The sequence below is a fragment of the Equus quagga genome, chromosome 1 (genome assembly GCF_021613505.1).
Source record: "Equus quagga isolate Etosha38 chromosome 1, UCLA_HA_Equagga_1.0, whole genome shotgun sequence".
In the NCBI taxonomy this organism is placed as follows: domain Eukaryota; kingdom Metazoa; phylum Chordata; class Mammalia; order Perissodactyla; family Equidae; genus Equus; species Equus quagga.
Window position 1 is genome coordinate 147,002,523 of NC_060267.1, and position 13,585 is coordinate 147,016,107.

General features: G+C 35.4%; 1 protein-coding gene across 9 annotated transcripts in view; it reads left to right on the forward strand.

The window, feature by feature from the left end:
* Window positions 1–13,585, forward strand: part of LRRFIP2 (LRR binding FLII interacting protein 2) — a 108,064-nt gene that overhangs the window by 73,521 nt on the left and 20,958 nt on the right. For 7 of the 9 annotated variants that reach the window (XM_046671016.1, XM_046670998.1, XM_046671040.1 and 4 more), the window contains 2 exons: window positions 1,973–2,044; window positions 6,454–6,624. In XM_046671016.1, coding sequence (XP_046526972.1) covers window positions 1,973–2,044; window positions 6,454–6,624 — 243 coding nt within the window. The remainder of the gene's footprint in view (window positions 1–1,972; window positions 2,045–6,453; window positions 6,625–13,585) is intronic. The other 2 variants (XM_046671030.1, XM_046671064.1) reach the window with 1 other exon arrangement.

Genomic DNA, 13,585 nt, shown 5'->3' on the forward strand with positions numbered 1-13,585 from the left:
GGGAGCAGTACTATCTGATTTGCAGTCGTAAAGATTGACCAAAGATTGGAGGAAGCACTGGAGGCAAGGAGAGCAGTGACCCTGTGGTTGAACAATTAGGATGAGATGAGCAAGTCAAAACTGTGATGGGAAAAGGGGCTGGCCCAGTGGTGTAGAGGTTAAGTTCTCGAGCTCCACTTCGGAGGCCCGGGGTTTGCTGGTTCACATCCCAGGTGTGTGCACTGCTTGTCAAGCTATGCTATGCCAGGCTTCCCACATATAAAATAGAGGAAGATGGGCACAGATGTTAGCTAAGGGCCAGTCTTAGCGAAAAGAGGAGGATTCGCAGCGAATGTTAGCACAGGGCTAATTTTCCTCAAAAAAAAAACAAAAACAAACAAAACACCACAAAACTGTGATGGGAAAAAAGTGTAAGAAACTTGCTTTGAGGAGGATATTGGAGGATAGGAGTTGGCTGGTCAATAGCAAAGAGACATAGAAGGTTAAGGGAAGTTTTTTTTTCTTTTAAAGGCGAGATTGATTACTATTTTCATGGGTTGGATTGAGCCAGTAGAGAGAGACATGAAGTTTTAGGAAGGAGAGGGGTAACTGACAGAGTACAGTGCCTGAGTGGGTGAGAGAAATGTCCAGGGCTCAGATGGATGGGGTGGCCTAATTTAGAGGTCCTCTCCCACTGATACAGTAGAGGAGGTGGGGACAGGTGGGGACTGAGTAGGATTGTAGACAGGTTAGGAGCAGGAGTCTGGTTTGTAAAATGGGCAACTTGTAAAAGTGAGCTGGGGGTTAGGAGAGGGTGGAGAGGTTTGGAACAGTGGCAGTGGCAATAGAGAAGGAGAGAGCTGACATGGCTGTGACTTTGAAGATGTCAGTACTAAGTACCAGGCATAAGTGCTGGGGGTGCAAAGTTGAGTAAACTCTTGCCTTTAGGTGCTGTTTTCTAGTGGGACAAAAGACAGGAGGACAGGGCCTTAGCTTGTGCTTGCCATTTACTTTCACTTCTTTTTTGAGATGACTTCCTTGAAGGAAATGAGCTTTTTGTATCCTTGCCTCTGGCTCCTAATAGGCCTTTGATAAATGTTGAATGAATCAATGAGTAAAAGACAGACAAACCTACCAAGTAGGAAAAGAAGGGGTCAGGGGAGGTAAAATACAGAATCTGTGTATAATTGGCCTTTGATAATCGATCCTGCCTGTAACTGCAGAATTGTATTTAGGGCCCTGTGGCAGTTATTTTCCTCCTAAATCAAGCATCCAGAATAGACGTTATGTAGCAGGGTCAGGTACAAGGGAAACAATATTTTTCATTTAAAATTTGACCTGCTTCGTTTTTCTTCTTAGGATTATGGTAAAATTTGGAGCAAATGCTTTTGTCATTATATAGATGGTATCCTCAGGATAGACTCTGATTTGACGCTGTGCTTGAAATGTTGTTTAACTTTCCTCCCTTTACTTTCTTTTTCCCAAATTAATTGTGGTCAGTAACTAAGTCATTGGAAGACAACTTTGTTCATATCCGCTTATTACATTTTTTAAAACTTCTGTATAAGTAAAATTTGCTGCTTATAAATAATTTACTACATATTTTACTAGTTCTAAGTGAAACATTATGCTAAAAATTATTTAAATGACTTGTAAAATTTTTTAAATGGTATGTTGAAAAATGTTATAATTTATATAGCTTTTTTCCTATATACAGTATCACTCCCATTTACTAATGCTCTTTCAATAGGAGTTAATACTAAGAAAATATTTAACACTTTAGATTGATTGCTCCAGACCCTCCCTAGGCCCACTAGCACCTGACCTGTTTGCCCCTTTCACTGGTTTGGAGTGGCAGTTCTATTTGTATACTTGGATTTTTCTACTTTTTCTCAGGAATATACAAAAGTAATTCACATTTTCATCTGAATCTTTTGATTTAAGATGTATTTATGCATGGTTTTATGCAATGGTTCGTTCCTATGTCCTGCAGGATATCTATGACCTTAAGGACCAGATACAGGATGTAGAAGGGAGATACATGCAGGGGCTTAAAGAACTAAAGGTATCAGGGCCCATTCTGCAGTCCAAGCATGCTCTCTGTACGCAGAAGTGTTGGTAATGGTGGTTTCGTGAGGTCTATTAACCCCACTGCACATAGCTTTACTAACAGTGTTTGTCTTTCAAGCATGTGCTTAACCTGCAATGCATAGGAAAGGCAAACTTTGAATCTCTGCTTATGTTTAAATGTTTACTGTAATTTTTGGAATATTCAGTAGAAGATAATATACCTTGTAAAATTCTTGCCTATCCCTTGTGTCTTAGCCATACAAAATGAATTGGGTAAACACACCTACAAAGTACTCCAAGATTTTTTTGAGAATTTTGAGAATTAGACCTTAAAATTCTTCTAAGCTAAATGAGAAAATATTGCCTATTTCTGTCACCAAATTCAGTCAGTGTTAAAGGCAGGAGGAAGGAGCATCCAAGAGAGCATTATTATAAATATTCCCTCTGAAGGAAGGACCCTGGAGCATGAGGCCTGTGTTTCCTTTTTGTTTCCATCTTTTTTACCTGTAGGTCAAAAAAGATTACACAGATTCAGTGCCTTAAAGAATTTGGAGGTAAATTTAAATAGGCCTTATCTTTTTTGAGCAAGGAGGGCTACCAGTTTTCAGTGTAAGTGTTGGTATGAGGCAGACATTTCGGTTGTAAATGGCACTTGGTCATCATGCCCTTCCCCGTGTTTTATTATGAAGTTCGAGCCCAGTATGAGGAAACTAAAAGTTTCTCTGAATACACGCATGTCCCTGTTTGAAACAAAAATACATGTCAGGCCTCTGAGTGTAAACAAGGCATTCAGAAAGGTGACTCAGGATGTGCCTAAAGGACAAAGCGTGGACCTAATAGGCAAAGCTTTAATCAGCCTCCCTGGCATGATTTGAAGTAGCCCACCTACCAGGCAAAACTTTCATGCAGATGGTTGCTGTCCATAAAGAACTTCCAGTTAAGGCTCAGGACCAGAAGGGTGGGAAGTCCTATGGAGAATGCTGATGAGGGGAGCCTGCAAGCTGCTGATATGGCTGATATGTGAGGTTGTCAGTACACATCAGGAGAATTAGAGTTATTATGCTGAGGTGCTCATTTAGTCTGATTGCTCTAATCTTCAGGATTTAATCCCCCTTGAGGGTTTTAGAGTGGTGACTTTTGGAAATAACTTGGATCAAATCCAATACATTAAATAAATACACTCATATTAAAATTTCATATGTAACATATCAGAACAGCAAGCAAGTGATTCAGAGGCATTCTTACTTGCTTTTTATTTTATTTAAAATGTTTTTTTCTTGCCTTTTAGATCTACCATTTCTTGTGTTCTTTGAAGGATACGAAAAGAACAGATTAAATTTATTTGAGACTTTGAACAGATAAGATCCCTTTTCTTATTTCATGGTCAGTGTATAATTGAACTGGACTTCAGGTTATATTTATCTTTGAAATAACTCTTTTTAAGTGGAAGAAAAATCGTTAAAAAAATGATCTGATTGGTGATCAAGCATGGTGGTGTGATATGTCTGTATCCTGTTGAAAGGATGCTGGGTCGTTGCCTATGACATTATTCTTAAGTATGTTTGCCTTTGGAGTGCCTTTCTCCACGCTACCTTCCATCCAGAATCATCTTGTCAAAACACAGATTGCTGGACTCCCGGATTTTCTTAGTCAGTGGGTTGAAAATTTGCATTTTTGCTGTTTGTAATGCTGTTGCTGCTAGTCCAGAACCTACACTTTGAAAATCACTGCCTTAGACACATTTAAGTAAAACTAATTCCTAGTGGGTATTACTGTGTAAGCTAGATTGAAATCATTACAACTACCCTGACTTAAATTTAAAACAGGCGTCTGTGGTCTATTATTTAAAGGAAGGGTACATTCTATAAGTTTTATGTCCAGTTTATTGTGTTATGTATTGTGTCCCTGGATCTACTGCTTGAACTTAGATTCTGGTGTTCATGCAGTTAGGCCCCATATTATATGGGACTGACTTATGAGGAGGACTTTTTAATGCTATTCACCTCTAACGTGGATTAGAATCATTCTAAATTCTGTGTTATATTAAGACACTACTATATTTCAACCATTATACAATTGACTTTGCTTATATTCTTTATTTGGGTTATATTTGTTCACAATTCTTGTATAAATGCTACCTATTAATACACTCCTGGTTTGTGAAGTATTATTAAGTGTATTTGTATACGTCTGTGTACGTGTGTGTGTATCTTTATTGACATATAATTCACATACCATAAAATCTATGCATTTAAGTGTACACAGTTCAGTGGTTTTTAGCGTAGTCACAGAGTTGTATAACCATCACCTCAACCCAATTTTAGAACATTTCCATTACGATAAAAAGAAACCCTATGCTAATTAGTAGTCATTCCTCACTCCTCCTCTCCCACTCCCACACCCAGCCCTGGGTAACCATTAATCTACTTTCTGTCTCTGTGGATTTGCCTATTCTGGCCATTTCATATAATTGGAATAATTCAGTATGTTGTCTTTTGTGATTGACTTTTCATTTAGCATAATGTTTTCAAGATTCATCCATGTTGTAACATGTAGCAGTATATCTATATCTATATCTATATATATATATATATATATCTATATATCTATATTTATTTATTTATTTTATGGCTGGGTAATATTTCAGTGTATGGATATACCACATTTTGTTTATCCATTTGTCAGTTGATGGACATTTGAGTTGTTTCCAATTTTTGGCTATTATGAATAATGCTGCTGTGAACATTTATGTACAAATGTTTGTATAGACATATCTTTTCAATTCTCTTGGGTAGATACCTAGGAATAGAATTGCTGGGTCATATGGTAACTCTGTGTTTAACATTTTGAGGAATTGCCAAACTGTTTCCAAAGCAGCTGCACTATTTTACATTCTCACCAGCAATGTATGAAGGTTCTAGTTTTTCCACATCCTCACCAATACTGATTATGTTTTTCTTGGTTATATATAGCATCCTAGTAGGTGTGAAGTGGTATCTCATTGTGGTTTTGATGTGCATTTCCCTAATTACTAATGATGTTGAGCATGTTTTCATGTGCTTACTGGCTATTTGTATATCCTCTTTGGAGAAATGTCTATTCAAATCCTTGCCCATTTTTAAATTGAATTATGTATCTTTTTATTGTTGAGTTGTAAGTGTTCTTTATATATTCTGTATACAATCACTTATCAGCTATAAGATGTACAAATGTCTTCAATTCTACGGGTTGTCTTTTCACTTTCTTGATGGTACTTTTTGTAGCACAAAAGTTTTAAATTTTCATGAAGTCTATTTTTGTTTTCATTGATACTGCTTTTGTTATCATATCTAAGAAACCATTGCTTAGTCAAAGGTCATGAAGATTTACTGCTGTATTTTCTTTGAAGAGTTTTATAGTTTTAGCTCTTACATTTAGGTCTCTCTCTTTTGAGTTAATTTTTACGTATGGCGTAAGATAGGAGTCTAACTTCATTCTTTTGCATGTGGATAGCCAGTTGTCTCAATACCATTTGTTGAAAAAACTATTCTTTTCCCATTGAGTTGTCTGGGCACCCTTGTCAAAATCAATCAATCATAAATGTAAGGGTTCTGGATGCTCCTCTATATCCTTGATCTTTGTTTGTTAAATGTTTACATTAGTATTTTTTGAATTTATTTCCAGAACTCGTGACTTTTTCTTTGTGAAATGTTTTTTCTTTTTAGCTTAAAAAAAATTAGGTAGTAGTACTCTACCAAATTAGATATAGTTTTTTAAAAACAGACTTGTAATCTATTTTAGGCAGAAAACTGAAGTACATAAAATTTCAGGCATTTTGTGGTAGCTCTTTTTTAAGTAATCATTTTTGTATTGCTTACTTATTTAAAAATGACTAAAATTTGAATAATTACTAAAAGAAAATGCTTACAATTTACATTAGCATTATTATGCAGAACAGGAAAGTATTGAAAACAACATCCAGTAAGTAGCAGAATTCAAATGAGTATGAAGTTTACTTGTGTAAAAAGAGGCTGTATTCTGTTGTATCATTGCATTCTTAATACCAAACAGCTTGTTAAAAACTACAAGAGTAACATTTCTGAAAACATTGATGATTCTTCACTTTATGACTCTTACAAATATATGTTGTCTGCACACCTTTTCATCTTTCAGAGGCTACATTGCTGCTTGGTTTTGTTCTCTTGGGTAGCAGAGAGCACATAAAGTTCTTATAATGGCATTATTGGCTTATTATTGTCCTCCTGTTTGATGTGCATGTTACTAAACCAGGAGTTAACCTACTGCTTGTATTTTGCAAAAATGCATCTTCATGTGTTTGTGCCTGTGCTGTAGTTTCCTGTCATATTGCATATAAGCAGTGAACATATTTTAGATGTTAGTCTGATGACTTTGACTTTCATTTAGGAGTCTTTGTCTGAAGTGGAAGAAAAATACAAGAAGGCCATGGTTTCCAATGCACAGTTAGACAATGAGAAGAACAATTTGATCTACCAGGTAGACACCCTCAAGGATGTTATTGAAGAACAGGAGGAACAGATGGCTGAATTTTATAGAGAAAATGAAGAAAAATCAAAGGTAATTGCTCATCTTGTATCACGCCTTTCTCTTAGGTCAGAAAACCTGCCATTTAAAAAGTGCTGAGGTTGATAGAAGAATGCAGCATACCTGAGAGTGATGTTTCAGTCAAAACTGATTGGTCCAGGAAAATTGATAGAACGTAAGATATCAGGTCCTGAAATATTTTCCTTTTTTAATTTTTATAAGATTTATTTTATGTTCTTAAGAAAAAGCTTGTGACCTTCAGTTTCTGAAAATAGAATATAACTCAAATTTTATCTTTGTCTTCTATCTCTTAATTGGGACAATTATAGTGAATTACTTCTTCCTGTTTTAACTGGCTGGAACTCCACAAAGCTCCAAAGACTTTCAATGAGATAGTTCACTTTTTCTTTCTTTTTTTCATTTTTCGAGAGAACCCATTTTTTAAATAATTGGAGAGAAGTCTTTAACCAGTTGTTAAAAACAGCAGTGTGGAGACATGGGTTAAAAGTCGACAGATGTTTTCTTTAGAAGTTTGTAAGCTATATTGTTAAAATGTGCAGATGGAAGATAAAAGCCACTGCCCAAGGTCCAGATTTGCCCTTTGACAACTGTAGAAAACCAATTGGGTTCTCTTAAAAGCTTTTTGGATTCGGTCTTTTAAAAATGTTGATGTCAGTCCAAGCAGAGAACAAATGGATGTTATTGCCAAAAAATGAATTGCCACTACATTGCAAAAATAAAAAACCCAGAAAATAATTTAGGAAATGTGCATTGGTGAATTGTTAGAAACAACAACTTGAATTTGTACATAGGAGAGGGAGAGAAGGTGTTAATATAACCTTTAAGGGGCCAGCATTATTACTGTAGACTCTATAGAATTTCTTTCCTTGAGGACTGAAAATGCTCATTCCAGTCTATTTTGGTCATGTTTAAAAAGCGTTAGTAAGTGTTTACCAAGAGTTTGGGGGAAGGAGGGTTGAATAGGCAGAGCACAGGGTATTTTTAGGGCAGTGATGCTGTTCTGTATGTTACTATAATGGTGGATACATTATACATTTGTTAAAATCCATAGAATGTATAACACTGAGAGTGAACCCTAATGTAAACTATTGACTTTGGGTGATAATGACATGTCAATGTAGGTTCATTGCTTGTTACAAATGAAATGTTGATAATGGAGAAGGCTGTTTGTGTGGGAGCAGGGGTTATAAGGGAACTCTGTACTTTCTGTTCAGTTTTGCTGTGAACCTAAAACTGCTCTAAAAAATAAAGTCTATTAAAAATGAAAAGTAAGAATATGAAGACTTGTGTCTAGAGAGGTGAAAAAGAGGCTTCTGAGTATTTTCATATTGGATAACAGTGGCCCATTAAAGAATATGATTTGGTGGCAATAGGTGGTTTCCTCCTTCATTCTTCCTGTATCTCATTGGCCAATTTTGGAGATTCTGAGCCATCATACTTTACCTACAGTCCTTGGACTCCTTTTTTGCCTTCCCATGCATTTTTCATATCTATTTCTGGCTCTCTGCTTCTGGCACATTAGAAGAAAATCTCATGCTAAGTATTTAATGGCCAGTACTAAAATGAGTTCTTATCTTTCCATCTCCTCAAATGTCTTTGAGTATTTTTAAAATTAAAAAAACACAACATGATTAGCTATTTTAACCAACTTCTTTTTTTCTCTTCTCTCGTTTTCTAAGATACAGAGATATCTTAGTATACATAGAGTTGTGTTTTTTAAATTTGTTTTTAAAAAACAATCTGTGATTTCAAATTTGAAAAATCTTTAAGCTTTTTTAATACCCTAGAAATGGGCTTCATGTACTATGCTGCAGAAGACTTTGTGATAATCTCCCTCTCTAACGTACCTTCACCCTGACCTCTCTTCTTCTAAGCAGATATTGCCTCATACAGTAGAATGTTCATATTTAGAGACATACAAAAAAGTCAGGCACTCTGGTATGTTTCATCATAGCAGCAGATGGTAAGGGTAGAAGAGGGACCATTCGATTACAACAACAACAATATTAATACGATTTTTCAAAATGTCTTTAGTGCTTCCTGCTGGGATTATAATAACTGCATCTTAAACATTGTCTTTATACCTACTTTAGGGACAGAATGCCTGATTAAGAAGGTCTCAAGTATACTATTCTTTTCTTAATAGCTATTCATTTTAGTATGGAATTATTTTTTTAGCTTATCTGAGACTTAAAAAAATGTTTTATTACAGATTTTAAACATACAGAAAAATAGAGGAATATAATCAACCCTTCTAAACCATCACTTACCTCCAGCAGCCATCAACCCATGGCCAATGTTGCCCTGTCCATTTCTTCCACTCATATTATTTGAAGCAAGTCCTAAGTCTCCCATATTTTAACATGAATTTTAGTATGGCTCTCTAAATAGTATGGACTCTCTCTCTCTCTGTTTTAAACATAACCACAAGACCATTTCACATCTGAAAAATTAAGAGTAATTCTTTCGTACTACATATCCAATCATTGTTAAAATTTCAGTTGTCTCAAATGTCATATAAACGATTTTTCTTTTTTACACTTAAAAAAAAAAATGAGGCTCCAGATAAGTTCCACACATTGGAATTAGTTGTCATGTCTTTATTTATAGGTTTCCTTTGGTCTCATTTTTTCTCTCTTGCAGTTTATGTGTTGAAGAAACTGGATTGCTTGTCTTAACAGGTTCCAACAGTCTTAGGGGTTTTGCTGGTTCTTCCCCATGGTGTCAACTTTAACATATTCCTTTTTCACCTGTATTTCCTGTAAATAGGTAGTTAGGTTTACAGGCTTAATCAAATACATTTTAGTATTTTGGCAAGTCTGCTTCATGGGTTATCTTCCTTCAGGAGGCCCAGATGTATGGCTGTCTCTCTCTTTGTGATGCTATAGCCGGATGTTTACCATGTTAGTTGATTAGGGGTTGCAAAATAGGATATTCTAATTTTATCATTACTGCTGTATTTTGTTGTTTTTAAATAACTTTATTGAGGTGTAATTCATATATCATACTATTCATCTATTTAAAGTGTACAATTCAATGGCTTTTTAATATATTGATAGATATGTGCAACCATTATCACAGTCAGTTTTAGAATACTTTTATCACATCAAAAAGAAACCCTATACCCTTTAGCTATTATCTCCCTACCTCTTGCCCTCCCTTAGCCCTGAGTGACCACTCATCTCCTTTCTGTCACTATAGATTTCCCTATTCTAGACTTTCATATCGATGGAACCATATAATATGTGGTCTTTTGTGATTGGCTTCTTTCACTTAGCTTAATATTTCAAGGTTCGTGTTGAAGCATGCATCAGTACTTTATTCCTTTTTGTGGCCTAATAATATTCCTTTGTATGAGTATGCCACATTTTGTTTGTCCATTTGTGTGTGTGGATGGACATTTGTTTCTTTTCCCACTTTTTGTCTATGGTGAATAATGCTGCTATAAACATTGTGTAGAAATTTTTGTGTGGAAATATGTTTTCCTTTCTCTTAAGTATATATGTAGGAGTGGAATTGCTGGGTTATGTGGCAACTCTAACCATTTAAGGAATGCCAGACTATACCAAAGCAACTGCACCATTTTACATTTCTGCCAGCAGTGTAGGCGAGTTCTGATTTCTCCACATCCTCACCAACACTTGATCTTGACTTTTTTGCCAGCCATCCTTGCAGATATGGTTTTGATTTGCATTTCCCTGATGACTAATGATTTCAACTATGTTTTCATGTGCTTATTGACTATTTGTGTATCTTTCTGAAGAAAAGACTTTTCAGATCCTTTGCCCATTTTTAAATTGGATTGTCTTTTTCTTGACTCATAAGAGTTTATATATTCTAGATACAAGTCCTTTATCAGATACTGATTTGCAAATATTTTCTCCCTTTCAGTGGGTTGTCATTTCACTTTCCTTTGCTTTATTGAATGGCATTAAGTCCATCTTCAAAGAGAAATTTCCCCTTATCTCTTTTTTTTTTTTTGAGGAAGATTAGCCCTGAGCTAACTGTTACCAATCCTCCTCTTTTTTCTGAGGAGGACTGGCCCTGAGCTCACATCCGTGCCCATCTTCCTCTACTTTATATGTGGGACACCTACCACAGCATGGCGTGCCAAGCGGCGCCATGTCTGCACCCGGATTAGAACCGGTGAACCCTGGGCTGCCGAAGCAGAACGTGCATACTTAACAGCTGCGCCACCGGGACAGCCCCATCCCCTCATCTCTTATTACTCAGATGAGACAGTTTATATGGGAAAGGCAAGATAAAGGCTTGATTTTTTTATTTATGAGTTTTCAAAATAAATAATTGGTTGTTTAACATCCTCTCATAGTGACCAGTTATATGGTTTTTTAAAAAAATATTATGAAGTCAAGAATTAAAGGCTTTGATGATTTCAATCCATATAGCTTTTATTGTTACTGGTTTTCAAATTGTCCCACTTTTAACTAATGCAAACCTCTTCAAGGTTGACTCCCAAGTAATTTTGATGTGAGTCTTGCTTTTGATAGCTTCCTTTCTGCCTAGCATAGGGTCTTCCATGCTCATCTGGTGCATTTCCTCCTCCAGACCAGGAGTCAGCTGTTTGTCCAAGGAGCCCTGTTTCTCTTTTAGTGGAGCAGCATACATGTTGGGGTGCTCTTGCTACCAAGTTGGTCACTATTTATAGACCTTTTTAGTGGATGTATCAGGGAAATCATGTATATAAGGTATTTTTTTTGTTTTTAAAGTCAGAATATATTATGAATTTATGCTGATAGTTCTAGTTCATATTCAGTACTCCAGAGTTTTTGCTTAACCTCTTTTGTCTTACACATGTATACCCCTTTTTTCCCACACTACCATTCCCTGTTCTTAAAGTCACTAGGGAGAATATGTAATTATGTTATATTCTTTTCTCATTGCTTTATTCAACATTACCCAGAATAGAATGCCAATCTTACCACCAACAATATAATTACTGAAAATGATTAAAAGTTTTTTGTTCTGTTTGGTTGTGTTTTTGCCGCTAGGCTATGTATAGTTCAACCATTGTTTTTAAAAGTTACTTGAAATAGTTTCTCTCTCTGTGCTTACGCCACTAACTGGATATATAGTTAGGTTCACTGCATTTTATTTTTAGCATTTATGAATTGCTTTTTAAATTTTAATTTTAAAATTATCTTTACTTTTAATTGTGGTAAAAAACATATAATAAAATTTACCATGTTAACCATTTTAAAGTGTACAGTTCAGTAATGTTAGGTATAGTCACACTGTTGTGCAACAGATCCCCAGAACTTTTTCATCTTGCACAACTCAAACTCTGCGCCCATTAAACAACTCCCTATTTCCTCCTCCCTCCAGCTCCTGGCAGTCACCTTTCTGCTTTCTGTCTCTTATAAGTTTGGCTACTCTAGGTGCCTCATATAAGTGGAATCATATAATATTTGTCTTTTTGTGACTGGCTTATTTCACTAAGAATAATGCATTCAAGCTTCATCCATGTTGTAGCATGCGATGGGATTTCCAGTCCTGAATAATATTCCACTGTATGTATATGCCACATTTTGTTTATCCATTTATCTGTTGGCTTGCTTCCACCAGGAATTGCTGTTTAAATTTAATTTTTTCAATTCTGTAAAATATTTCCATAGATCTGAAGTCAAAGCAACAAAGAAAATATATTCAAAGAAGTCAGTCTTCTATGTCTGTCTCTTCATCCCTGTTTCCTCTTTCCTTAAGGGAATTTTAAAATTAAATGGTTTATCCTTCCATTTTTTTAATCTAAGAAGATATATAAATTTTGCCATTCAAAGAAATTTATGTATATATACAAGTATGTGTTTGCATCCCTCCTTTCTTAGAAAATGATAGCATACTATACATACTGTTCTGCACCTTGATTTTATCACCTTATGACTGTAGTATATAGAGATATTCCTTATTCTTTTTTATCACTGTATAGTTATTCCATTGTGTGTATATACTATAGTTTATTCCACCCGTTCCCTGTTAATTAATGGACATTCGAGGTGTTTGCATTCTTTTGCTGTTAAAAATAGTCCTGTAAAAATAATGTACTTATTGGATCTTTTTGTATTTCCGCCAGTCTCATGGGTGTCATAAAGGTGGGTTTGCTGGGTTGAAAGGTGTGGTAATTCTCTAGATACTGCCGAATTCCCCTTTGTAGGGGTTATACCATTTTGCATTCCCACCAGATGTATGAGACGGGCTGTTTCCTTCCCCATAGTACTTTCTCCTGAATATACTATCAAGGTTTTGGACTTTTACTAGTGTTTTGGTGAGAAATACAGTTTTAATTTACATTTCTCTTAGTGTGAGCATGTTTTCATAGTCAGAGTGATTTCTGTTTCCTTTTCTGTGAAGTGTCCATTAATTTAGCCTATTTTTCTATGTAGTAGTGTTTTTTTCCTCTTTCTGATTTTAGAGGCTCTCTATATGGAGAGATGATAATATTTTGTCTCTAAGTTGTAAATTTTTTTTCTGTTTGTCATTTGTGTTTTTACTTTGCTTATAGTGTCTTTTGCCATTCAAAAGTTTTTATTTTTATATAGTCTAATTTATTACCCCTTTCCACTTCTTGCTTGTGGAGTTTTGAGTCATTTTTTAGATGTTTTCCCCACTCTTTGGTTATAGAAATTCACTCATCTTTTCTCTGGTAATTCTTTCCTTTCTTCCTCCCTCCCTTCCTCCCTCCCTCTTTTCTTTCTGTATGCTTTTGATCCATTTGGAATTTGTCCTGGTGTTTGGTGTGAGGTATGGTTCCAAGTTTCTTTTTCCTTATGGATTTCCAGATATCCCACCATTACTAATTTAAAAGTCTTATTTTTTCTCATTGATTTGAGATGCTCTTTTTGGTTTTTTGTTGTTTAAAATATTCATATATGTAATTTGGTCTGTTTCTGGATTTTCTTTTCTGCTCCATTGGTCTGTATTCATGTGCCACTACAACACTCTTTTAATTATATAGGCC